Genomic DNA, 26,468 nt, shown 5'->3' on the forward strand with positions numbered 1-26,468 from the left:
GGCAGAGGGGCGGGGGCTGCGGCGGCCGCGGCGACAGGAGGCTGCGGCCGGAGGGGGGGGAACGGCGCCTGCGCAGTAAGGGAGAGCGTCACGTTGGGAGAGAGAGGGGTGAGGGGAGACCCTCTTAGCCACCAACTCCCCTGGTTCATGCTGTTTCTCTGTGGACTTCACTTTCCACTGTACTTCCATTCCGACCCCTCTACAAATAGAGACAGACTTAAATTTGCCGGTTTATCTCTCTAGTTCTCGGGGACTCCTTATTCCATCCCATCTAATGCCCCAACCCCAACATCGCGAGACCCCTAACCATTCCAAAACCTCACTGGACATCTCGTCATTACTGGACTCGCAGAGTCCACGGAAGCAAACAGCACTTCTCTCACAAGAAACCCCAAGGGATCTACACTGCTTCTCCCACCAAACCCCCCAATCTCCTCAGATTCCAAGGCATCTCCTATTCTAACCAGCATAGTTCTCCCCTGCAGTCCAGCCCCACCTGATAGGCAGCCCATGATTCTTCAAAACTTTAAAGAACCACAGATCCTTGTTGTGCCCCCAAATTAGTATATGCTAAATCATCCCTTTCCATATCACATCTATCCCCCAATCCACTAACAGGGACCTTGCAGTTAGTGCAAATATTACTCTTGCTCTAATATAAATATCCAAATAACAAGTCCTCCAATTTGTTTGGGATCCCCTGTCCAAACCCCCGAATCTAGTAAGATACTCATGACTTCCTAATGTGCCAGTCTCCAATTCCACACCAGAACCCAATTTCAGGAAATATTTAATCTACTTTAAAGCAGACCCTCCAAATTCAATTGCAATCTCGTCATTTTTTTCCAAAACCCTTATAAAAAGAAATTTAGGAGGGAGGATCACTGGAGGCCAGGTGCTCAACACCAGCTTGGGCAACACAGTGAGATCCCATCTCTTAAAAAAAAAAAAAAAAAATTTGGCCGGATGCGGTGGCTCATGCCTGCAATCCCAGCACTTTGGGAGGCCAAGGCAGGTTGATCACGAGGTCAGGAGTTCAAGACCAGCCTGGCCAAGATGGTGAAACTCCATCTCTACTAAAACTACAAAAATTAGCCGGGCACGGTGGCAGGTGCACGTAATCCCAGCTACTCGGCAGGCTGAGGCAGGAGAATCGCTTGAACCTGGGCAGCAGAGATTGCAGTGAGCCGAGATCGCACCACTGCACTCTAGCCTGGGCGACAGAGTGAGACTCGGTCTCAAAAATCAATTAATTAATTAATTATAAGTATTTTCCTTTTCTTTCTTCTTTTTTTTTTTGTCTTTCTTTCTTTTCTTGAGACAGATTCTTGCTCTGTCGCTCAGCCTGGAGTGCAATAGTGTGATCTCGGCTTACAGCAACATCTGGCTCCCGGGTTCGAGTGATTCTCCTACCTCAACCTCCCGGGTAGCTGGGATTACAGGCGCGCGCCACCACGCCCGGCTAATGTTTTGTATTTTTAGTAGAGACGGGGTTTCGCCATGTTGGCCAGGCTGGTCTCGAACTCCTGACCTCACATGATCCGCCCGCCTCGGGCTCCCAAAGTGCTCGGATTACAGGTGTGAGCCACCGCACCCGGCCCCTCCTCTCCTTTTCTTTACCCCTGAGGTTCATAGATTACACCCTTTTCTGGCTACCCAGAACATCTCCACGATTCTGAATTCCAACTTTGTCGGAAGATTGCTCCCAAATATATCTTCTCCACACTCAGGCCTCAAAAAACACACACCAAAGATATGGCCGGCAATTTGCAATTACCCACAAGTCGTCCAGAACACTCCCAACCTCCTCCTTCAGTTCTCTTCAGAGATTTCCATTTTCTCCCAAACAACTTAACCTGAAAGCCTCTCTTCCAATTGAACGCCCAGTTCTCCCACTGAAGGCCCACCTTTCCAGCTCTTAAAACCCAGTGAGGGGTCTCCTCAAATCGGCTGACTTCTATAAAATGCTCACACATGGTAGAAATGACGACTTCCCTAGAATCTCACCCCAGCGAGATTGACCCCGTTGATCGGCATCTGTTACATGCGCCCCCAAGATGATCCCCAATGTCCTAGTTTCATATCTGGTGGGAAGGCTTGGATCACCAGAGGATCCAAGGAGTCAGTGCAGAAGGGGCTGGACTCAAAATTCCTTATAGAATAGAAAACTTACAGGCCCTGCTTATCCACCAGTGGGCGCCATGGCCCATAAAGACCCTTCCCCATCCCCCATTTCCCTTTTCCCTCCATTTTCCGTTTCTCTGTTGCCTGGCAACGCAGCAATCAAGGACTTTGCTGTCGCCTAGCAACCGTCTCCTGGGAACACAGAGCTGAGGTAGGAGGGGTGCTCTGATGAAATCTGAACAGACCTCCATCTTAGGAAAATTGAGACGTCAGACTTCCCAACCCCCGGATTCTCCTTTCCAAAGACCCCCGCGCCCTGAAGTTACTTGGACAATAGCTCCTTAAACCCTGTTTCCTTTACGCACGGGGAACCACGCCACGCCCATCCCGGGTCAGCCCCGCCCTCATTTCGGTCAGGTAACCCAGCCCCAAGGTTCCTCCCCTTTCCAAGGGTTACTGCCTCCCTCGATAGAGTAAGCCAGACTCCGCCCACCTGCCCGGGAGGCCACGCCTCCGTCCACTTCCCGCCCATTCGGCCCCCCTGCTTCGCCCACACTGTCCCTCCGCCACGCCCCTGCCGGCCAATGAATGAGGCCGTCGGCCACACTGCCCCGCCCCCGGCATCTCGGCTTTGCCCAATAAGGACCACCCGGAGGGTTTAACCGCTTCGCTCCTGGGGCTCTGGCAAATAGCCTCAGTCTTTCCCCCACTGTATCCCCACCCCCACTTGTTCTGCTCCGCCCTCCGCCACCCTCGCCCGGCCCTCCAGTCCGCCACGCAGGTTCAGTCGTCGCCGGTTACCATGGCAACGGCGGCAGCAGCGCGGGGAAAGGGGGAGGGACGGGGGCGGAGTGGGAGAAAGAGATGCTCAGAGACGAGAGATGCTGGCAGAGATAAAGGCACCAGGAAAGGCAAAGTGATCGCTGTAGAGTGGAGTTTGCATACAACACAGGGCCTAGCACGTAGTAGGCTTTCAATAAATGTTCCTTAAATTACTGCCGCAGGAGTCTAAATATAGGCAATGAAAGATGGAAGACTCAGGCAGAGCTGGGGAGCTCAACTACCGCAAAGCCTGAGCACTCCCTACCCCATCCAGCATTTGGGGAAGCAGGAGCCATGTGCCCCCTGCAGGCTCCTCTTGGGCTATCCTCCGCTGGCTGCCCTGGATAGAGATGAACCACAACTCCCAACATCGCCATGGGCAGCAACCCTCTAACATTGAGGGATCTTGTGCCTCGGGGCCTTATGGGAGTTGGAGTCCCCGTCATCCCGAGGCTGACAAGTTTTCCAGCCAACGAATGTGGCAAGCCTGGGTCTCCACGCCTCTGTAAACCCCAAATGCATGATCTGCTCTGTAAGCCTCCTTCCTTCAGGGATGCTCAACCCTGGGCACCATGGAAGAAGTAGGAGTCTGGAGTGGGTAAGGAATAAGGCCACCCACCCACCCAGAATAGCTGCCAGTGCAGGCAAGCCCCTCACCCTCGCTCCCATTTGTGTGTTCACGTGTTGGAAGCAGAGCCCACACATTCCAGCGGGCTTTCTATTTACACCTGGATACAGGGGACCACAGCCACGGAGCCTAAGGCCAAGTGGCAGGCCTAAGAGCAGGAGACAGCAGGAGCAGAGGAAACCAGGCCAGAGAAACTGAGGCATAAAAATCCACCGAAACTACAGGGATGTGGGGAAGAGGCAGCCTGGGAGAAAGCCCGAAGCCCACAGAATGAGGGACAAGCAAGTCACCCTGGTGGAGAGAGTGTGGGGGCTCCAAATCTAAAGGTCCTCAGCCCCCAATCTCTTCCAACCATCCTCACACGTGCACAATGCATGTGTACACACATGTGTGAGTTTGTGGCAGGGAACATGTGTGTCCTCAGCTCCCTCCCATGAAAAGCTGCAGTTCCCACTAAATATAACCCCCTCCCCAGCCTGTGACTCACCACCCGGACCCCGCTCCCCGGCCCCCACTTCCTGCCGTTCCCACCCCCCAGCCCCCAGCTGGCTGCCACCCGCCCAAGCCTCCCTCCAGCACCCAGGCATCAGCCTCTCCGAGTCCCAGCGTCTCCAAGCAGAGCCTAGCGTATCCGCATCCCACCAGGAGCTCGACCTGTGCTCCATCCAAGATCTCCTGCCTTGCCCGCTGCCAAACCAGGAGGACACTCTTGCACGATCCCCACGCTGCCAGCCCTGCCCTCGCTCCTACACCTTTTCACCCCGGCTAACTCAGTAACCTCCGCGTCATAAGTCCTTCAGGACCTTAAAATCCTGGTTGTACTCCCCCACCTTGATCCAAGCGTCGAGGGCTTATCTGGAACAGTCCCCCCATCTGCTCTTCCCCTCTTCTTGATCAGGGCTAGTACAGTGCTGGGGAGGCGATGGGGACATTGGGCACCTTGCCCTTTTGGCCACCCCAAATGTGCACCACCACCTGGTCACCCTCCTCACATCCCCTCTCTCCTAAGCCCTCTCATCCTCTCCTCAGAGCTGGCAAGCTCGGCTGCTGCAATCTCTGCCCTCTATGGGAATACCCCCACACCTTGCCTCACCTGGTCCATTCCCTCAGGGTACTCCCATGCCAGGGCCAGCCCTCTGACAAACTTCTAACTACCTCTCATTCTATATGACTGAACCTCTAAATTACAGTCCCTCAAATGAGTGAACGAGCATTCCCTAAATGCAGCCACCACGAGATTGCTTGTTCCAGAGTCTGAAGGCCCACCCCTTCCCTGCACAGCTAACACCCCCAGACCAGTCAGGCACTCACAAACCAATAACGTTTTACCCCATGCCAGGAGCCCCAAAACTGCACAAGGCCCTGGAAGCGCGCTTTTCCTGGGAGGAAAGAGGCAACCCCCCCAGCATAGCCCACGTCTTCCCACATACACCAGCAGGACTCCTGTGCGCCAGGCTTCTTCCTTAAAAGTCCCTCAACAGCGCTGGTGAACCCCGAAACCCGCCAGGCCCCCCAAACCATGAATATCCTAAATTTGTCCATTTCCTTACAGACAAAGGGATCACTCCAGGGGGCACTGTGGCAAATACCAGCGAATTTTCTCGATGTGAACCCCAAACTAAATTAGACCCCCAAATACATCTTACTTCTGATGCTGCACTCCAGGGACGCCAGTCCCCAGATAAGGCCCTACTAACCTCCCCACCAAAACTCGAAGCCCTCAGCCAGTTATAGCCCCCCCATCATGCTTTACCTGGTGTCACTATCAGAGACCAGCTCCATGTATGCGTGGCCTGGCCGCGGCGCGTTGTAAGGGCTCGACTTCATCGGAGTTTCGCTTCCTCCCTCCGTGGGCTTCTCACCCTCCCCCCTCCGCACCCCACTTTTGCAGCGGGGGGCCAGGATGGGCGGGCAGGGGTGAGCAGGGGAAGGCAGGGGTTGGAGAAGGAAGGAGGGGAGCGTGGGAGGGGAGGGCAAGGGGCTCTAAAAGGGTCCCCAATGGGGGGAGGGGGCTGTGGAGCACACCCCGATTCTCAGGAGGGGCGGGGGCACCGGGGCTTTGGCAGCCCCGGAGTTCGGGGGCTGGGCATGAGCTGGGGTGGGGGAGGGGAACTGGATTTCGGGGAAGCCCCGGGGTAGGGGGTAGTCTGCCAAACGGCAGGGCTAGGGCCGTGGCGGCGCGGAGTGGGGTGCGGAGGGTTGGGCAGCGGCCGAGGGAGCCGTGGAGCCGAAGAGGGAAGGGGAGAGAGGAGGAGAGAGGAAGCAGGGGGAGGGAGGGAGGGAGCTAGGAGCCAGAATGGGGGGGGTGCCTTGGCAGAGTTAACTCCTTCCGTGCTGGCAGGAACCCGGATAATGGGAAAGGAGATAGAAGCAGAAGCACAGAGGCCCTGAGGTAAACATGGAGACCTGGCCAGCCACCAGCGATGACAGCAAAGACGATGAGGCTGGATTTCATTTCTTAGAGAAGGAAGCACCTATAGTTGGGCTGGGAGCACCCATGGTTATTTGAATACGGGAGGGAGGCCACGGCAGGCGGTAGGGGGTCGGGTATGAGGGAGGGGCTACAGGAGGCAATCCCTGGGGGCCTAGTTCTCCCTCAGGTTTCTCAGGGGGAAACCTAAAAAGCCTTAGACTCTTTAGTGCCTGAAATTGAGGCAGCCAAAGGAGGAAGAAAGGGAGAGGGGATACAGGACCACAGAGAGTGCATTCTCGGTGCCCCCAAGTCCCTGGGCCACCGACTCAGTCTTTTGTCAGCAGGGCCCCCAAGTTTCCATGTAATATTAGCAATATTTGCCTCACCCCTCCAGCCCTGCCTGCCCCTCAGGAAGTAAGGCGCTTGCCCCCACCTCCTTACCTGACTCTCTGAGAGGGAAGCCTCATAATAGTCCAGGATGTCTGTCACAGAACAGAACTGAGTTACCTCCCCATCCCAGGCCTCTCCAGACACATCACCCCTGTCATCACCGCTGCTGTCTGGCTGGCAAGGGAGAGGCCCTTTCAGCCAAGGCTGGTCCACACTCACGGAGGTCACCATAGGCATGACCCTGCATGGGGCTCCAGCTTGGACCAAATGATTTCCAGGCTCCCAAACAGCCCCCGAAGTTCGGTAACGGACGGCCCTTGGAGGCCCAGGTCCCTCAGAAAACGGGCTACTCACCCAACAAGGCCTGGAAGAGGTCGCTATGCAGCACTGTGAGGAGGGGGGGTGCCCACCGCAGCAGTGGGGGTGCCAGGAGCCAGAGGGCTGACCTGGGAGCTAGTGTGATGCAAGGACAATTGGGACAGGGAAGAGGCCAACACAGGAAGACGAACACACTGTCACTTCATCTCCCCAGCCTGTGCCCTTCACCCCAAGCCCTATGGAAAGATTCCGGGAGAAGGATCCCTGAGCCCCAGCCCCCCACTTCAATCCCAGACCTCCCCTCCACAAGGACCCCTGTTTTTCACCTCTTGGTCTCTGGGACATCTCTCTCTTCTCTCACTTTAATCTCCCTAATCCTCCAGGATTGGAGTTGAGCTGCTTCTCCCCACTAAATTCCAGCTGTGAGTAAAGTAGGCCATCTCTGAACCGACCAGCTGTCCCATTCCCCCAGGTCCCAGGGCACCAGCGCCGCCACCATCTTGCTCCACACACCCTGGCCCCCTCTCCCCATAGGCAGGCAGAACCTAGGCACACTCTCCTGAGAAGCCAGCAAAGAGGGCCTCCTCACAGAGGGCTCCAGCAGCTCAAAAAGAAGCTGACCCCACCTCTCTCTCCTCCGGGGCCTCCTCTCACCCCAGTGAGAATTGCAGAAAGAGGGGTAGAAATTGTTTGGAACTTCCTGACCTAGGGCTAGAGAAGTTGGGGTTTCACGGGTAAGAGGCAGGAGAATTCCTGCAGTTCCTCTCAGGCCCGGGAGGAATCCATCTGCCTGGGCACATGGTCTCTGGAAGTAACAGAGAGCAGAGACAGAAGGGAACGTTCAGGAAGGTCTCAGAGGCTTTATTAAGGGAAGCGCAATGAAGCTGGCGGGGCCTTCCTACTGGGAAACTGTAGCTGCTTCAAGAGTTAGTGAAATGGCTTACGTCTCAGAAGAATACACTTAGGGCACTCACACCCTAGCTTGGGTGCCCCCGCCACCATGCCCTCCCTTTTGTGTTGGCCGAGACAGATTTCATAAGGAACCTTAGAGTCTGTCTTTCGGTGCCTCTACCTCTGCCATCTACCTTACACTTCTCTTTCCCTACTTCTCTCTCCTAACCCCACCGGAGAAGCTCTCCCCTCAGTCCACCTTCATCCCTCTGGCTGCAGTTACTTAAGCCCCTTCCTCTTCTGTCCCATCCTATCCCATCACCCCGTCGGAGGACTAGACTCTAGTTCGGACGGGCGGGATTAAGGAGTTTGGGGGAGACGAGAGACGCTTGGAGATCCCCCTAGGTCAGCGGAACGCAGGGCCGGGCTCCAGGGAACTACAGCTCCCAGCATGCCCCGGGGCCCGCAACCGCCGCCGCCCGGTGCACTCTGGACGATGAGTCAGGGCTAGGAGCCCCAGGACTTGGGCGTCCAGGACGCCAGAGCTGGGTCAGCGCTCCGTCCAACGACGCCCAGAGACACTCGGAGATGCAGGCGGCTCGGATAGCCCCGAGCTTGGGGCGGCAGCTGCTGAGGCTAGGGGGCGGAAGGTCTGAGTATGGACAAGAGGGACGGGGGGCAGCGGCCCTGGGCACCGGGCCAGGACTGAACCCCCACTCCCCACAGCTCGCGGCCCACGGCGCTCCTGGGGCAGCCCCGGCCCGGCCCTGCCCGGCGGCCCTATGCGGAAAGTGCCGCTCAGGTAAGTCGCGGCAGCCTTGGCAAGGGGGTGTGGGAGCAGCGGTCCGCTTAGGCGCCCGCCTCCCGCCGTCGGCAGGGGTCTCCCTCTTGGTGCTAGGCACCTGCCCACGGCTCTGTCGCCGAAAGTAGGGGAAAGGGCAATCCAGGGTGCCCTAGGGCGAAACTAGGGGAAAGGTCACCGCTTCGCGCCGCCTCGCCTGTGCTCCCCTTGGCACAGCGGAACTCCCTTCCCTGGACTTGCTAACCATCTCTTTTCCCAGCTGGCTCTGGACAAGTCAGATGCCCACCTCTCTGACGCTCTGAACAAGGAAAAACCGGCCAAAGCGGTAGGTACCCCCGAGGCCAGGTGGACCTTAGCCGGAGACACTCACCCCAACCAGAGTCCTGAAACTCGCCTCTCTCTGCCCAGGAATCTAAGTCCTTTGCTGTGGCGATGTTCAAAGGCCAGCTCACCACAGATCAGGTGTTCCCATACCCGTCCGGTAAGGGAAGGGGTAATCAGAGCTGGGTGGGGCCAGGGTGGTTTCCCCTGCCAGCCTGGCCTGACCAGCCTGTCCCCCACCCCAGTGCTCAACCAAGAGCAGACAGAGTTTCTTAAAGAGCTGGTGGAGCCCGTGTCCCGTTTCTTCGAGGTAAGGACTGACTCAGGGCTTGGTCCCTGGTGGGGTAGATGGAGATGTTAAGCTCAAAAGGAGCCTGGATGTGGGATCCTGTGCCTTCCCCAGGAAGTGAACGATCCTGCCAAGAATGACACTCTGGAGATGGTGGAGGAGACCACTTTGCAGGGCCTCAAGGAGCTGGGGGCCTTCGGTCTGCAAGTGCCCAGTGAGCTGGGTGGTGTGGGCCTTTGCAACACCCAGGTGAGGGCACCCCATCGCCACATCCCAGTATCTCATACTCCAGCTTGGCAGACTCAGCTCCTTTGCCATCTCTAGGGTCAAGGTCTCTTCTAAGCATCTGCCCTGGGTGCCTGTGGGATGGATGTTAACTCTCCAAACATAACACAATTTACATGCAGTCCCCTAGGGGTGAACAATGGGCCTCACCCTGATTCCCAGGTCCTTACAGCTCTCTAAGTTGGGGATTGCCTAACAATAGACTAGTAGCAAGTCATGCTCCTACCTAGACTTCAGACAGACCAGCATTCTCTTCTGTGCCCTTTGCACGCCCCACTTCCTTTCCACACACTGGGGATGGCCCAGGTCAGGCACTGCCCTAGGTCAGGAACCGCCCTGCTGCCCACACTCTCCTGTTAAGGTCAGGTCCCGCTGCAGCCAGTGACAGCCCCAGATCCCTGCTTCCCCTCCAGTACGCCCGTTTGGTGGAGATCGTGGGCATGCATGACCTTGCCGTGGGCATTACCCTGGGGGCCCATCAGAGCATCGGTTTCAAAGGCATCCTACTCTTTGGAACGAAGGCCCAGAAAGAAAAATACCTCCCCAAACTGGCATCTGGTGAGGCAACCCTAGGAGACCCAGGGATTGTGGGGTATACTGAGCCTGGCACAGATTAGGCCAGTTGGTACTTAGATTATCAGATGGCTGGGCATTTCGGTCGGGGGAAGATCTGGGGAGGCATCACGGTGTGCTGGTTGGGACATGCAGAAGAAAACTGGATACTCCCAGGTGTTAAAGGGGAACTTGCCTGCTGGAGGGATGGAGAAGTGGGCCGAGGGGACTTTGAAGCTCCTCAGAACTTGGGGTAAAGGAGCTCTCTCCCCAACAGGGGAAACTTTGGCCGCTTTCTGTCTAACCGAGCCCTCAAGCGGGTCAGATGCAGCCTCCATCCGAACCTGTGCTGTGCCCAGCCCCTGTGGAAAATACTACACCCTCAATGGAAGCAAGCTTTGGATCAGGCAATCTGCCTCCCATCTCTCCCCTTCTCCTCCGCCCAATTCCAGGCCCCACTGCTCCCCGTCCTCCATACCCTGAATGTCCCTCATTCCTCCACAGTAATGGGGGCCTGGCAGACATCTTCACAGTCTTTGCCAAGACACCAGTTACAGATCCAGCCACGGGGGCCGTGAAGGAGAAGATCACAGCTTTTGTGGTGGAGAGGGGCTTCGGGGGTGTTACCCAGTGAGTGAATTTGGTTTGGGAGAGCTTAGGACTGAGGGGCAGGACTGGGTTCCTGGGCAGATGGCTGTTGCAAGTCACCCGGGGATGTGTGCAAAAGCCAAAGCAGGTGGACTGAATGTGGCCTTTGGGACGAATATGTATGCAACTGAGCTAAAGTTTTGGCTCCAGCAACCAAGTCCAACACAAAATAGGACATAGCCAGGCCTCCTTAGCCTTCAGGGCCTGGGGGTAAGTGTTGGCTGTAGCCTCTAATAGTCTAGGAGTTGTAATTCCTCCCTAGTGCATAAAGAGCGAAGGAGCAGTTTTTCCCCACTGACAACCTGTTGAACACACCTCTGCTTTCCCACACTGCCCTGACACAGTGGGCCCCCTGAGAAGAAGATGGGCATCAAGGCTTCAAACACAGCAGAGGTGTTTTTTGATGGAGTACGGGTGCCATCGGAGAATGTGCTGGGTGAGGTTGGGAGTGGCTTCAAAGTCGCCATGCACGTCCTCAACAATGGAAGGTTTGGCATGGCTGCGGCCCTGGCAGGTACCATGAGAGGAATCATTACTAAGGCGGTGAGTACCCTGTCCGAGTCCCCAGGTAACCCGAACAGTAGTCTCACTGTCCCCCTTGCCGTGTGTCCCTGATCACTTGCAGGCACTCCCTACACCAGAAACTCCTCCCCTACCAGCAGCCGCAGACTTGTTAGCTTAGGTCTCCATCTAGCATAGACTGAACTCTGCTTGTATGCAAAGCCCATCCCTGTGGCGCAAGCCCAGCCCCTCTCTAGGGAGACTGTAGAACCACACTGAACCACAGTGGGATACATGGACCCTCTTCCAGGTAGATTATGCCACTAATCGTATCCAGTTTGGGGAGAAAATCCACAACTTTGGGCTGATCCAGGAGAAGCTGGCCCGGATGGTTACACTGCAGTATGTAACTGAGGTGAGGGCCTCCCAAGCCCCTCTTCCCTGGAGCCCTGGGGCTTTCTTCCCAGTTGGGTCAGACTACAACCCCCAGCAGCACCTGGGGCAGTGGGTCTCCAGCTTTACACCAATGCCCTAGGGGATGCGGGGAGGCATAGTCAGCTCAGCTTCTGCCGAAGGGAGAGCGCAACGATGTTCTGCTCAGGTGCCTGCCAGCAGTACCAGAAGTTAATTCTACCCCATCCCTTACATCCACCCCTTTTAAGAAAACAAATACCGGCCAGGCGCTTGTGGCTCACGCCTGTAATCCCAGCACTGTGGGAGGCCGAGGCAGGTGGATCACAAGGTCAGGAGATCGAGACCATCCTGGCTAACATGGTGAAACTCTGTCTCTACTAAAAATACAAAAAATTAGCCGGGCGTGGTGGCAGGCGCCTGTAGTCCCAGCTACTCGGGAGGCTGAGGCAGGAGAATGGCGTGAACCCGAGAGGTGGAGCTGGCAGTGAGCTGAGATTGTGCCACTGCACTCCAGCCTGGGCGCCAGAGCGAGACTCCGGAAAAAAAAAACAAATACCTGGAAGCGCCTGATGAACTGACCCAGAACAACTATTTGCCTGACCTAGGCCTGACCTAACAAGCTAGGTCATCCCTAATCTTGGAGATCTGGGTGATGAACCCAAGTCTGACAAAGCCCTTTGCAATTTTCCTTCCCATGTCCCAACCATGCAACTTCAGTCCATGGCTTACATGGTGAGTGCTAACATGGACCAGGGATTCACGGACTTCCAGATAGAGGCCGCCATCAGCAAAATCTTTGGCTCGGTGAGGTCCCAGGCATGCTGGGAGGGAGTCCAGTTTGGGAGCTCAGCTCCCAAAACCAGTCTCATCTGTTCTTTGTCCCTAGGAGGCAGCCTGGAAGGTGACAGATGAATGCATCCAAATCATGGGGGGTATGGGCTTCATGAAGGTACAGGACGGTCTTCGGAGCCTCGGTTGGGCCAGGGGTGGGTAGGCGCATCTCAGCAGGGGCATATAATTTGTGTGGCCCTGTGCCAGGAACCTGGAGTAGAGCGTGTGCTCCGAGATCTTCGCATCTTCCGGATCTTTGAGGGGACAAATGACATCCTTCGGCTGTTTGTGGCTCTGCAGGGCTGTATGGTAAGAGGGAGAATTGGGTGGGGGTAGAGGTGGGGAGGACAGTGAGTCCTGACTGCTGGACCCTCTTCCCCCATAGGACAAAGGAAAGGAGCTCTCTGGGCTTGGCAGTGCTCTAAAGAATCCCTTTGGGAATGCTGGCCTCCTGCTAGGAGAGGCAGGCAAACAGCTAAGGCGGTAGGCTTAGGGTCAGGGCCAGGGGAGGGCAGGCGGTGTATGACAACTAACCAGTCATTCTCCCTCTTCCTCTCAGGCGGGCAGGGCTGGGCAGCGGCCTGAGTCTCAGTGGAATTGTCCACCCGGAGTTGAGTCGGAGCGGTGAGCTGGTAAGTGGCCTGGGGTCCAGGAGAGCCTGCGTCAGGAACTGTAGCTGACGGCCCCTCTGAGCCCTGCACTCTCCCCATCTTTTCAGGCAGTACAGGCTCTGGAGCAGTTTGCCACTGTGGTGGAGGCCAAGTTGATAAAATACAAGAAGGGGATTGTCAGTGAGTGAGCTCTATACCCTTCCACCCCTCCCTTTCCTCTCCTTGAGACTAATGCCCCCACCCCCACCCCACCTACCCGGCAGATGAACAGTTTCTGCTGCAGCGGCTGGCAGACGGGGCCATCGACCTCTATGCCATGGTGGTGGTTCTCTCGAGGTGAGGAGGCAGGTGGGGAATGCCTGAGCCGCAGGGGGCCTGGGCCTGGATCCCAGCCGGCCCAGATTTATTTTCATCTCCTGCTTCCTGCCAGGGCCTCAAGATCCCTGAGTGAGGGTCACCCCACGGCCCAGCATGAGAAAATGCTCTGTGACACCTGGTGTATCGAGGTGAGACTCGGGGCTGCCAAGCTCAGGTGAGGGCTACAGGTGCAGGCCCAACCCTCCTTCCCTCTCCCCAGGCTGCAGCCCGGATCCGAGAAGGCATGGCCGCCCTGCAGTCTGACCCCCAGCAGCATGAGCTCTACCGCAACTTCAAAAGCATCTCCAAGGCCTTGGTGGAGCGGGGTGGTGTGGTCACCAGCAACCCACTTGGCTTCTGAATACTCCCGGCCAGGGTCTGGCCTGGTTATGTGCCTTCCCTCAAGCCAAAGCCCCTCTCCTTTGGGCCCTGGTTTGTCCCGAAGGGGGCCTAGTATTCCCAGGACTGTGCCTGCTCTCAAGAGCACTTACTGCCTCGCAAATAATAAAAATTTCTAACCAGTCATGCTTTGCTCCTGTGTGTCCGTTCTTTCCCTCTGCTGCCTGCCTCCCTCCCAAAGAAAGGAGCCAGAGGCGTGGGGATTTTGCCTCTATTGCTTTATTTGGTGTTTTATACAAGTGACTAAAATAAATAGAGTAACAAAGGCAGCTACATGGCCCAAATCTCCCAGCTTCCTCACGCTGCTGTCTAGGGTGCCTAACCCCAAGGTACCACTGACCACCCCCAAACCTGCACAGGGCAGGGCTATGGGTAACTGGAGGAGGAGGTCACATTCTGGGGTTAGAAGGGGCCCAACGGACGGGAATTCTTCATATAAAAGAGAAAATACCTATTTAAAAGTCCCAAAATGTAAGAAACTCTATTTTAACCCCAAAAGGCTTATAAAAAAAAAAAGCTAAAAATAATGAAAGGTCCCTTGTCTACCCGAGGGAAGGGGGAGGAACCAGGCACTGCTGGTGAGAGTCACAGTGGCCACAATCTCCTATATGGCAGCAGCTGGTAGGCTGAGCCCAGGCACTGTAAGAGCAAGCACATGATGGCCAGGACACCCAGTCACACACCAGGAGCGCCAGGCCAAGCCTGGCCCCACAGTGGGCTACATAACATCCACAAAGAACTCGCTGGGATTGCCCATGGCCATGTGGAAGCTTTGGCGGCTGGCTGTCAGTTCTGGCGGCACAGAGCCCAGGTCTCTGACTGGAGGGGCCCCCGGAGGCTGCACTGCTGGAGGGACTGGAGGTGGGGGTGGGGGCATCATGACCACCATCATGGGGTTGTAGGGGAGGGCCATGCCAGGGGGTGGTCCATAGGGATGGAGCCCCGAGTGGGTTCGGAGATTAGGGGCACCCCCAGTTGAGCCTCTGGATGGAGGAGGGCCCCATCGCCAGTCCCACTTGGTTCCCCACCCCGCCGAAGGCTGCCCCCTCGGCTGGAGGGCTCAGACTCACTGCCACTGCCGGACTTGGACTCGGGGGCCCGCTCCTCGGGCCTCCCTGTGCGCCCTGCCCCCCCATCACTCCGTGTCGACCCACTGCTCCGGCTGCCTGTGGAGGGAGGGGAGGGGCAACTGAGTCCTCACCTAGGCTCCTCCCTGGCTCCCCTCTGATCCACCCTCAGACCCTAGGTGTACAGGTATGTGGGGATGACTTACCCTCACTGTGTTGGCTGCTGGCACTGCCCCCACCAAAGGTATAAGATGAAAGTTCATGGTAGGGTGGGGGCTGCGGGCTGTAGGGGTGTGGGGCCGGGTATTGGTAGGAGAAAGTGGGCAGCAAGGGCCAGGGGGTGGCCCCCGGCAGAGGAGCCAGGGTATCCTGGTCCGAAGCCCCACTGGAGCCATCGTTGTCATTGAGAGACAGGTTGACTAGGTCTGGAAAGCAAGGGAAGCGAGGAAGAAATCACTGCTTCAAGACGCTAAGGCCCCAAGACATGGAATGGAGAGCAACTGGGAAGTTCTCCCAGACCCACCCACGATGGGGCTCAAAACAGGGGTTCACAAGGGTCTCTGACAGGAAACTCCCATCTACTTCTGCCATGAGGGCAGGGGCGCAGCCAGGGCCACCACTAGCCCATGTCTTTGTGGAACTCAGGAGGAGGTGCACCCTCCCCCGGTGGACACAGTCCTGCACCTGGCGCGTGGCTTGTCCAGCAGCGCATGGGTGGACGTCAGCCCCCATCCTCGGCCAATGCAGGACCTAGTGCGGGACACACGCTGCTCGACCATCCATGGTGGCCCTGGCTGCAGTTTCTAGGCTAGGTCTAGGGTTGGAGAGGCAGAACAAGGCAGGCAAAGCCACACTCCCAGAGTTGGGGCAGAGGAACTCACAGCTCTCACAGCCACCACTGAGGTCTCCGAAGACGTAATAGCACTGCTCAGAGAAGGTGATCTTGTTGACGGTGTGTCGGATCAGGCCCGCTTTGAGCAGCCCGCTGGCATACTTGCGGGCCTCCCGCCGCTCAGGAAAGCCCTCCACGTGATGGTAGAGCCAGTCAACCACATCCGAGCCTGGGAGCATCCACAGCGGAAAAAAGCCTCAGGTTCTCCTTCCAACTCCTGCTCTCGCCTCTGCCTGTGCCACTCCCAGCTTTGGCTGCCTCCTCCTCCCCTTCTCCAGCCACCTGCCGAGGACCCAGCCGTACCCAGAAAGGCATTAGGGATGGTGATCTTGAGCCACATGCGGTCCCGGACTTCCAGTCCAGACTCTGGAGCTGCCATGGCCTTGGTCACCGATGCCATGTCCGTATGGATGGAAAGACCCCGGCCCTCACAGCCTGGCAGAGAAGACCACAAGGAATCAGAGTCAGGGATCACTCCCACAAAGGCAATGGGTCAGACCACTGCAGGACAGCCTTCTGCTGGGAGGGTGGGATGCGGTGGGCTGGTGGCTCACCATCAGGCAAAGAGGATCCAGATGTAATGGTGCTCATGGAAGAGGAGCCCGGATAGGCTGGGAAGGTGCCAGTCAGAGCCGCAGAGTGGGACACCCAGGCAGCAGGGTCAATTGGCTGGATGGGCTCATCTGGGACAAAGATGGCACCAAAATGACCCATTCTCAGTCCCCAAAAGCCAGCCCAGTCCCTCCCTGACTCAGCCTCCTGTTCCACCTCTGCCTGGACCCTCCTCCCACCCATTCCCCATGACCAGAGGTCCAGCCCCAGCCTCCTAGCTGGCCCCACCCCAACTTCAGGCCCCTCCCTGAGTGTCACTCACTTCGAGGGAGAGTGAAATAGGCCTGAGGAGAGGGATCCCAGCACTTGGCCACAGTCAGCACAATGGGGCTATGGGGAAGAGAAGTCCAGTCAAGGGCGCAGGGGAAGAGGAGGCCTCAGGAGGGTGGGGGCCTGAAGCAAGGATGGATTAAGAGACACAAAGAGAGGGAGAAGCAAGCACATCGTGGCTGGGCTAGAGAAGGTGAGGGTGGAAGGCACCACAATACGGATGACTCATCAACATGGAAAACTCTTAAAAACATACTGCCAAATGAGACAAGAGAGTACACGCTGTACAATTCCATTCACAGAAAGACCAAAAACAGGTAAAATGAAACCGTGGTGTTCAAGGATACATGCAAGAGTGGTAACTATCGAGTGATGCAAAGCTTTTCTCTGTTATGGTGATCGCCAAAGAAGTCAGGAGAGTGACCACCCCCGGGGGAGGGAGGCATTTGGGAGCAGGAAGGGACATCTGGGGAGGAGGTTCTAGAATATCAGCAATCTCCTATCTGATGGTCTAGGTGGCAGTGACATGGATATTCACTCTAGTATTATGTGATACGTCATGCATTTGTTTCACGTACTTTGAACGTTATGTCCTAGCACTTTTTTTTTTTTTTTGAGACGGAGTCTCGTTCTGTCGCCCAGGTTGGAGTGCAGCGGTGTGATCTCGGCTCACTGCAACCTCCGCCCCCTGGGGTTCAAGTGATTCTCCTGTCTCAGCCTCCTCACTAGCTGGGACTACAGGTGTGCGCCACCACCCCACTTAATTTTGTATTTTTAGTAGAGACAGGGTTTCACCATGTTGGTCAGGCTGGTCTCAAACTCCTGACCTCTGGCGATCCACCCAACTCGGCCTCCCAAAGTGCTGGGATTATAGGCATGAGCCATCACGCCTTACTACTTAATAAAACTGCAAAACAAAACACGAAAGAGAAAAAAAAAAAAAGAGGACTGAGGACCTGCAGCCTGCTCGGCAACTTACCCAGGCTTGTGCACAATGTCCCTCAGCACCCGCACGGCGTCGTCATTGCCCATGTTCTCGAAGTTCATGTCATTCACCTGGAAGCAGGGCACGTGGGTCAGAGGCATGCTGGGAGAGGCTGAGGGCTCCCGTGCAGGGCAGCTCGGTGGCCATACCCCAGCATACCTGCAAAAGCATGTCCCCTGGCTCAATGCGCCCGTCGGCTGCCACAGCCCCACCCTTCATGATGGAGCCAATGTAGATGCCTCCGTCTCCCCGCTCATTGCTTTGGCCCACAATGGAGATACCCAGGAAGTTGTACTTCTCTGTGGAGAGAGGCCATGTGAGAAGAGGAGGCCCCCGCCGCAGGACCCCCAGAACCCTAGAGAGAGAGGCCATGTGAGGAGAGGAGCCCCAGCCGCAGGACCCTTGGAACCCTAGAGACCAGGCCCTCCCCACGCCCTAGCCACAGGCTCTCCCCATACCCATGTTTAGCGTGACTGTGATGATATTGAGAGACATGGTGGAATCTGTGACGCTGCTGAAGGACGATGTCTGTGGTGGGAAAAGAAGGAGCTAGAGTGCCCTTCAATAACCCAGGGTCAACCCTGGGGTGCTGCCAGTGTCCAGACACCACCCAAACCAAAGCCTATGCCCCACCTTCTCCCAGCACCAGCCTTCCCGTGGGAACCCCTCACCCTCTCCAGGCGGGGTGGCCGCTGCTTCCTCCGCCGTCGGTGGCGCTTAAGGAGGCGGGAGGCACTGCTCTGCTCCGTGGAGCTGCTGAACCTGCCAGGAGGTTGGAAGGAGAGCAAACATAGGCCAAAGTGGTCATGGGGTCAAAAGAAAGAACGAGAGGATTGACTGGAGGAGAAGGAACGGGGCTGGGCGCGCTGGGGAGAGCTGTGTGGAGCCACACCTGCTCATGGTGTCCTCCTCGTCCGAGTCCCCCAGGCTGGTACTCTCCAGCTCACTGGTCATGAGGGTAGAGGAGCTCTCATATCCGGCCAGGTGGCGCTCCAGCCTTGAGGGGCCACCAGTCCTGTGGCCCCCAGCTGCATATGGACAGGAAGCTCAGGAATCAAGCTTCCCCCTGCTCACCCCACCAAGGCTGGGGTCTGGCCCAGCCCTTCCCGGCCCCCAGGCCTGCCCCTCACCGCCATGCTCACTGCTGTCTCTCCTGCGAGGCCGCTCCCGTCTCAGTGACACTACTGACTCGGTTTCTGTCTCAGGCTCCAGATTCTCATGGCTGCTGGACACATTAGGGCTGGACAGGCAGAGATGGTTTCCAATCCACATCAGGAGAACAGGGTTCCGGATCCTAGGCGTACCCTACCAAAAGGCCTGGGTTCCCTCCTCACCTCCCTCTCCCACAGTCAACAATCAGAAGGACTCACTGAAAGGATGGAGGCCTTGAGTCCCCAATGCCGCTGGTCCTCTCGGGTGGCAAAGGGGGTAAAGGTGGGGCTGGAGGCGCCAGTTCTGCCCGAGGCTCGTGGGCTGGAGGAGCCATCTCGGGTTGGGGATTATCTGAGGACACCAGCTAGAAGGGTGCAAACAATAAACAGTGGCTCACCTGGGAGTCGGGGTGTGACAGGCTGCAATAAGTGAAAGAATGAGAAAGGGTCTCAGAGAGCTGGAGAAGAGCAAAATAACCTAGCAAGTATTAGAGACTCCAGAATGAGAAGGCTGAGGGCCTCTCGCTGGCTCTCCAAACAGATAGGAGGTACAGAACCAGGGCTGCTAATACCTGGCCTGGGAGAGGGCTACAGAAACAGACTGAGGCCTGGGGAAGCTTGGCAATGCAGAGCGGACCCAGCCCTCGGCGTCTGCACCTCTTACCCAGGATACCACCCTTCCGTTGAAGCAGGGGAGGCGGGCGTTGTCATCTGAAATTTCTTCTTTCACCACTCTGCCAAGAGACAAGGTGGAGGTCAGTGAGCTGGACCAACCACCCCACCCCACCCCATCAAAGTTCCTCCCAATCTTCACCTGGCTCCAGGATGCTGACTTTCTCCTGCCCTGTTCAGGTCTTCTCTTACATTGAAAGAACTCACTCTGACATCTAAGAAATCTCCAAACTCAATCCCCTTTCCTTATTTCTCCTCTCCGTAACGCACCCTCAGGGGCGTAGTGCTGTTCCAAAGACTTCCGTGAGTCTGATTCAAACCTCTCAGTACAATTTCAAAGGCAATGCCCTATGCTGATACAGCTGCCTAAGATACCTATCTAACGAGACTGGCAGGTAGCCTCCTCTCAACTCCATCCCTGTTCCTTACAAACCTTCCAAAAAGGCCAGGCACGGTGGCTCACGCCTGTAATGCTAGCACTTTGGGAGGCCGAGGTGGGCAGATCACCTGAGGTCAGGAGTTCAAGACCAGCCTGGCCAACATGGTGAAACCCCGTCTCTACTAAAATACAAAAATTAGCTGGGCATGATGGTGGGTGCCTATTATCCCAGCTACTCAGGAGACTGAGACGGGAGAGTCGCTTGAACCCAGGAGACGGTGGTTGCAGTGAGCCAAGATTCCGCCACTGCACTCCAGCCTGAGCAGCTGAGCAAGAATCTGTCTCAAAACAAACAAACAAACAAACAAACAAACAAAAACCTTCCAAAAAAAGGCTTCGGTCCTCAACCAAGTTTCTACTCTTATACTTTCCTTTAGTTTTCTCTAATTCATTTATAGAAGACTGTCCTTTCTTGAGTAAAAACACCTATTAGAGGCCAGGCATAGTGGCTCACACCTGTAATCCCAGCATTTTGAGAAGCCGAAGTGGCTGGATTACCTGAGGCCAGGAGCTGGCCAACATGATGAAACCCTGTCTCTCCTAAAAATACAAAAATCAGCCGGGCACAGTGGTGCACACCTATATAATCCCAACTACTCCGGAAGCCGAAGTAGGAGAATCGCTTGAACCCAGGAGGCGGAGGTTGCAGTGAGCCGAGATTGCGCCACTGCACTCCAGCCTGGGCGACAGAGTGAGACTCCACCTCAAACAAACAAACAAACAAACAAAAAACAACAAAAAACAAAACCACCCATTAGATCAAACAATGGAAGCTCCTCATTAGACTGAAAGCTCCCAAGGAGAGAGCAAGCTGGGATTCCCACTCCCCTGTGCCTCATCTGGCATAAAATTCGGCACGAAGCAATCTGCTCAGCCTGACAGATCCCAAAGCCCAGCCTTGGGGTCATCTCTCCAATGGGTTCCCTGTGGTAGACTGGACTTGCCTCTTCTTCTTAACCACGACATCAAACCATGAACACTTACTCTCATCAACACCATGTCCAGGTCACACACCACACACTGACACTTAGGCACTGACAAATACTGTCAACTAAATGAATAAACGTATAAAGCATCAGACTCTCTGCCCTGGTTGTTTCTCTCTCTCTTTCCACACACACCCTTGCCCCCAAATTAGGACACCTTGTCTAATTAACCCGTTAGCCTAATATGGTCATAAGAGCCAGGATATATATCAACTTAATCCATTTGCTGTCAATGTGACAACACAGCCCAGTCACTACCAATCTGTCTCAGCATCATGTAGGATTCTTCCGAACATAACACAATTTCAGCATAGCTCAGTCCACTCTTAAATTATTCTGTATCACCATAACCTTTATAGAGTAGTCAGCCTCAATACTAATGACAATTACCATTCACCAAGGATTTACTACATACCACACACCTGAACTAACCATTTCATTCTGTGATTTTCTCCGTGTCACACACGACATCAAGACACAAAATTTAAATTAAGTGTCCAAGATTGCATTGCTGACAACTAGAAGAACCCTGACTTAAAGCCAAGATAACTCCCAAGATAGTATCACCCTTCCCATGTCAAACAATCTTTCTAGCTAGAGTACAGTTTGTTCAGTTCTTCTAAAACCCATGCTATCCCAACTTAATCCAGCCTGCCTTCAAAAAAGCAGAGGTTGGGCCGGGCGCAGTGGCTCATGCCTGTAATCCCAGCACTTTGGGAGGCCGAGGCCGGCCGATCATGAGGTCAGTAGATCGAGACCATCCTGGCTAACACGATGAAACCCCGTCTCTACTAAAAAATACAAAAAATTAGCCGGGTGTGGTGGCGGGCACCTGTAGTCCCAGCTACTGGGGAGGCTGAGGCAGGAGAATGGCGTGAACCTGGGAGGCGGAGCTTGCAGTGAGCCGAGAATGAGCCACTGCACTCCAGCCTGGGCGACAGAGCGAGACTCTGTCTTTAAAAAAAAAAAAGAAAGAAAAAAAGCAGAGGTTGAGGACCCAGAGAGGGCTCAGCCCCAAAGGCCATAAACACAAAAGGGCTTTCTCTGCATTATTTACACGCCAATATAGTCCAAGATAGCCCTGAATGTCCAAATTACCCTAAGACAGCCCAATCTATTCTAGCACAGCCTACAATGTCCCCACACGCAGCTGTCTGCACCAGTATAGACTAGAATACCCCAATACATGTACTACCATGGGCCCCAACAGCCTTGTCTGCCCCCATACTGAGTGCTCCAATAAAACCATGTCTTGCCCCAAGAGAAACCAGGATTAACCAATACAGCCCAGTAGAGTTCATAATGGCCCACGTTTTTTGTTTTGTTTTTTGTTTTTTTTTTTTGGAGATGGAGTCTTGCACTGTCGTCCAGGCTGGAGTGCAGTGGTCCGATCTCGGCTCACTGCAACCTCCGCCTCCCAGGTTCAAGCGATTCTCCCTGCTTCAGCCTCCCAAGTAGCTGGGACTACAGGCGCCCGCCACCACGCCCGGCTAATTTTTTGTATTTTTAGTTAGTAGAGATGGGGTTTCACCGTGTTAGCCAGGATGGTCTCGATCTCCTGACTTCGTGATCCGCCCGCCTCGGCCTCCCAAAGTGCTGGGATTACAGGCGTTACAGGACTCCTGAGAACGTACTAAACGACCAGACGATAGATCAATTTACTCAGTACAGTCTAGAATACTCCAAAATAAACCAGTATGTCCCCACCTATTCCAGTAGAGCCTAATCTTCTCTAATCTGGTTTAGGTTATCCTAGTCTGTCCGTGTGCCTCAATCTATCCAAGCATAACCTTGTCCATCCTGGGAGAGTCAACCTACCTCAGCATAGTACAATCTGCTCCACCACAGGCCAGAAAATCGTAGTGTGGCCCGAAGTAGATGTGTGCCCCTCCACGTCGCCCAATCCACTCCAGCAAAGCCCCCGTCGGTCCTATCTAGGCCTTGCGCTCACCCGAAATCCTGATCCATAGACTTGAAAAAGTACTTGGCGCCCGCCGGCCGCTGCAGGACGCTCTTGAAATCGCCGAGGGTGATGCGCTCGGCGGGAACAGGGATCTTCACCAGGTATGGAGTCTCTTCCTCATCCAGGTGGTAAATCACCTTCGTCTCCCCAACCCCACCGCCCCCAGCGCTGCTGCCCGCCATGGTCTCGCCCGCGCGCTCCCGGGCTACACCGCCCACCCAAGGGGCTAATGGCCCCTGCCGCGCCTGCGCACACCCGCAAGCCGACGCGGGAGCGCGGACAGGACGGACCCAGTACTGGAGAGAAGCAAAGAGAAAAAAGCAGGGGTCGGCAAGGGTGGCGGCGGGGGGCGGGCCGCGAGGTGCGACTCAAAGCTGCGGTCTCAGCGGCCGCCGCGCGCCACCGCCACCGACAACGCGAGCGTCCTCCAGGTCCCCGCCCACCTCTCCTCATGTCACGTGACCTAAACCCGCCCACCCGCGCTTTGCAGCCGCCCCCGTCACGTGACCCCTCCCAGTCACGTGACCGCGTGACTCCTCTTAGTGCCCCCGCCACGTGATCGCTGCCTTCAGCAACGGTCTCCCAGCCCCCAAAGGTGTACCCCAGCCGAGGTCTCTGAGCACCCAGGCTAAGCTGGCCTGTGCCCTCAGGAAGCGGACAGTCGACTCCCACCCGGCTTTACCCCACCCCGGCGGGAGCGCGAAGCAACTCTGACCCGCAGGAGTGTGCTTGCAGGGAGTGAAGGTGGGGACTGTGGGGGTTCCTAGACTCGAGTGGGGAGGACCAAATACAATGAAAGCTCTGAGGTGGCTTACTCAAGTATCTTGGGGTGGGAGAGGTCCAGTGCTGTGCCATCTTCAGACTGGACTGTGAGAGGTGGGTTTCAGCCCCACCTCCAGCTAGTCTTCAGCCACCAAAGCCTCCCTCCCAAGCAGGACAGTGAGGGCTATAAACACAAAAGAGCCCACTCTGCTTTATTTACAACACGCAGGCTGTCTGTACAAACAGCGGCCAATATTATTAAAAAAAAAAGAGGTGAGTGAGAATCGTCACCTTTCTGCTTTCCTTCCTTGCTTGGCCGGGCTCTAGTACTCCACCTTTGAGCTGCCATGCCCAGTAGAGGAAGTCCAAAATTAAAAATACAACAGGTGTAGAAGAAAATAAATGGGGAGTGAAATAGAAGAAAAGATGAGGGAGGGGAGTGCTAATATTTACACTAGAGTTTTATAGACAACTGTCCCATTCCATCCCAATTCCAATCCTGACCCAGAAAGTGATGGTGGCAGGTCCAAAAGACAGAAATTGTGTGTCTAGAGACACAGCCAGCCTCCCACCCGCAACCGTAATGGGTTCAATTTCAAGTCCAGAGTGGGGAGGACGGATAGGGTAGGAAAGTGAGACATTTTCAAACAAGTCTCCCTTGGGAATTCCTGCCTTGAAGTGCGGACAGTAACCAAGCTCCAGGGGGTAGGCTGAGGACCCTGAGGCTCAGTTCCCAAATCATGTCATTTGGAAGTTCCAGGCTAAAGTTGGTGCCGTCAGGGCTCTCCAGATTTGGGAGGCCCCCCTAACCGCCGGGCCTCTGGCCTCAGTTCCTTGCATTTCTGGCAATAAAAGAAGTCAGGAACATTGGTCTTCTTAATCTTAGCACAGGAGAGGTGGATCCACGTCCCACACAGGCTGCACTCAATCATGGGCCGCCCTGCAAAGGGCTTTCGACAGTAACATGTGATCAGATCCCATGAGTCATCACCTAGGGAAAAAAAGGTTTGTTTGGTATTCTGCCTGAGCAGTTGTTGGATCCACAACACCCTCAAACCCCTCACCCCAGCCCAAACCTCTCACCTGATTCTACCATGATGTCCTCATCCATGACCCGCATCTCGCCTTCACTGGAGCTGGCATCTCCATCTTGGCTTGTTTCAGTGCTGCCCACCTCCTTGCTTTCACTGTCAGTAGGAGGGACTCCTTCAGGGTGCACTGTGGCAGGGGGCCTAGGAGCCTCGGGGGGTGTTGGGAGCATAGGGGCTGGGGCTTCACCCCCTACCACTGTTGCCATCTCTTCCTCTTCTTCCTCTTCCTCTTCTTCCTCCTCCTCTTCAGAGTCTGTATCACTGGGGGGTGCCTGGGGAGGCCCAGGAGGTGGGAGTCTATCCCCCCGTTCTGCCTTTTTTAACTTCCGCTTCTTGCTCTTCTTGATTCGAGATCTCTTTTCCCCATCCCCAGGAGTTGGCCGAGGCCTCCGAAGCACCCCAAAGCCAGCCCCAGCTCCTGGCCCCAACTTTCGGTTCTTTCGGTCCTTCTTTCGAGGAGGATGGGAGAGGTCCCCCTGGGAAAGGGGCACGGGGTAAGAGCAGCAGGGGGCCGGGAGGTATGTGTCAGGGATGTGGGGGACAAAGGAGATGCCACCTTGGGCCCATCCAGATCAAAGAGAGAGTCCTTGAGCTTCATCTTCTCAAGCAAGGTAGCACTGTCGGGGGCCTGCAGACGAGAGAAAGTGGACCTTGGGGGTCCTGGCTGGGTGGGACCTGCTTGGGCTGCCCTTCTCTTGGATGACTTTGCTTTCTTAACAAAAGTCTGGATGGTTCGAAGATCTGAGGGGGCCGAGTCCCAGCCATCACTGTCGGCCGCACTCTCTCCTCGCAATGGAGAGCTGGAGCCAGAGGCTGGCCAGTCACTTTCCTTAAAAGGGGAAAGAGACCAGGGTCAGCAGAACCCCAGTGTCATCTCAGCCCCTCCACAAACCCAGCTTGAAAAGGAGTGACTAGATTTACCCCAAAATGTCCTCTATCTCAACCACTAAATCCCACTGTACTCCCAAAACTTCTCCCCACCCCAACTCCCATCAGCATGTCCTCGTGACCACTCTGTGTTACCTCCACCTTTGAGTCTTGATACCTCACCGCTGCCCCTGCCCAGGGCCTGTGGAACACGGTGTCCCCCAGACCAGAGCCGTATGTCCTTAGCTCTTTTTCTGTGTAGCCTCATTTGTTACCATTTTCATCTCCCTAAAATTTATCCATAAACACCTTCCATTCACAGCACCTCGAGACTGCCAAAATCTCGACCAGCGACTCCAGATCCCCCTTGCTTTTCATTGCTGTTCAAGCTAGCTAACCCTGCCATCCACTCCCTGCATACCAGCTTTCCTACCCCAGTCCTAAGAAGCTCCAACTTCCCCCTAGTCTTACATATTTCTAGGGGCCTCCTCCTATAAAGCAATACAGTTCTATTTGAACAACAGCCACTCTCTAGTCCCACGACACCAGCCTCAAGTCAGTAATTCTCTTGCCCCTACCTCTTTGCTAGGGGGAATGTAACCAGCATATGCCAAAACAAAACTGCAGAATTTGTTGAAATCTTCAATTGTTCTCCGCCGTTTCTCTGGTGGCTGAAAGGAAGGAGACATGGATCACATGGAAAGCCACACAGTTTAAGGGCATTCCCAGAGACACAGTCCCTAAGTGAGGCGTCTAGAAAAGGGGGGCGGGGGGCGTTGTCAGGCAGGGCTACTACTAGGCTGCAAAGATCAGGGAAATCTCACCTGAGTCTCTGGCTTCAGGGTCGGAGGTGGATCTGGAAAAGCAATAAAAGCTGAGTCAAGACACTAGGAAACAGTCTGTGTAAAATTACCCCTCTAAACCCTGTTGTTCCTAAGTGAACCCCCGGCTCTCCCAGGTCCCTCTGCCAGGCCAGCAGGCCCCCAGCTGTGTTGGATCCGCCCCTGCTCCCCCTTCCGCCCCGCGAGGGGCGGAGCCTGGGCGCGGCGCCTTCTGAGGCCTCGCTATAGCGCTCCCCTTCCCCCAACCGGAGGCCCGGCGCCCCGCCCCCCCCC

At 55.6% G+C, this 26,468-nt stretch overlaps 4 protein-coding genes across 4 annotated transcripts in view; 1 reads left to right on the top strand and 3 right to left on the bottom strand.

Annotated features, from left to right (window-relative positions):
- Positions 1 to 7,115, bottom strand: part of DLG4 (discs large MAGUK scaffold protein 4) — a 28,585-nt gene extending 21,470 nt beyond the window's left edge. Inside the window, exons 1-3 of the mRNA XM_017850403.1 lie at positions 7,022 to 7,115; positions 6,732 to 6,830; positions 6,421 to 6,469 (exon numbers count right to left, since the gene is read on the bottom strand). Of these exons, the coding sequence (XP_017705892.1) occupies positions 6,421 to 6,469; positions 6,732 to 6,830; positions 7,022 to 7,040 (167 nt within the window). The 5' untranslated portion in view covers positions 7,041 to 7,115. The remainder of the gene's footprint in view (positions 1 to 6,420; positions 6,470 to 6,731; positions 6,831 to 7,021) is intronic.
- A 531-nt stretch (positions 7,116 to 7,646) lies between these two features.
- Positions 7,647 to 13,722, top strand: ACADVL (acyl-CoA dehydrogenase very long chain). Its single transcript, XM_017850405.1, has 20 exons — positions 7,647 to 8,236; positions 8,313 to 8,388; positions 8,648 to 8,713; positions 8,797 to 8,869; positions 8,955 to 9,019; positions 9,113 to 9,247; positions 9,697 to 9,841; positions 10,113 to 10,242; positions 10,340 to 10,465; positions 10,828 to 11,026; positions 11,295 to 11,399; positions 12,116 to 12,202; positions 12,285 to 12,347; positions 12,437 to 12,538; positions 12,615 to 12,712; positions 12,789 to 12,861; positions 12,948 to 13,020; positions 13,104 to 13,176; positions 13,271 to 13,346; positions 13,418 to 13,722. The coding sequence occupies exons 1-20, from the start codon at positions 8,175 to 8,177 to the stop codon at positions 13,556 to 13,558; spliced, it is 1,968 nt and encodes a 655-aa protein (XP_017705894.1). The 5' UTR covers positions 7,647 to 8,174; the 3' UTR covers positions 13,559 to 13,722.
- A 75-nt stretch (positions 13,723 to 13,797) lies between these two features.
- DVL2 (dishevelled segment polarity protein 2) lies at positions 13,798 to 23,128 on the bottom strand. Its single transcript, XM_017850404.1, is given in 16 exon segments — positions 13,798 to 14,598; positions 14,601 to 14,762; positions 14,870 to 15,088; positions 15,545 to 15,724; positions 15,859 to 15,990; positions 16,110 to 16,238; positions 16,430 to 16,497; positions 17,417 to 17,493; positions 17,582 to 17,721; positions 17,881 to 17,950; positions 18,094 to 18,184; positions 18,315 to 18,450; positions 18,553 to 18,662; positions 18,793 to 18,938; positions 19,238 to 19,307; positions 22,622 to 23,128. Coding segments are annotated over 16 exon segments (2,208 nt in total). The 5' UTR covers positions 22,816 to 23,128; the 3' UTR covers positions 13,798 to 14,314.
- A 710-nt stretch (positions 23,129 to 23,838) lies between these two features.
- Positions 23,839 to 26,468, bottom strand: part of PHF23 (PHD finger protein 23) — a 4,218-nt gene continuing 1,588 nt past the window's right edge. Inside the window, 5 exon segments of the mRNA XM_017850406.1 lie at positions 23,839 to 24,386; positions 24,479 to 24,976; positions 24,979 to 25,315; positions 25,932 to 26,024; positions 26,178 to 26,209. Of these exon segments, the coding sequence (XP_017705895.1) occupies positions 24,172 to 24,386; positions 24,479 to 24,976; positions 24,979 to 25,315; positions 25,932 to 26,024; positions 26,178 to 26,209 (1,175 nt within the window). The 3' untranslated portion in view covers positions 23,839 to 24,171.

This window comes from Rhinopithecus bieti, unplaced genomic scaffold, assembly GCF_001698545.2.
Source record: "Rhinopithecus bieti isolate Rb0 unplaced genomic scaffold, ASM169854v2 scaffold_32008, whole genome shotgun sequence".
Classification (NCBI taxonomy): Eukaryota; Metazoa; Chordata; class Mammalia; order Primates; family Cercopithecidae; genus Rhinopithecus; species Rhinopithecus bieti.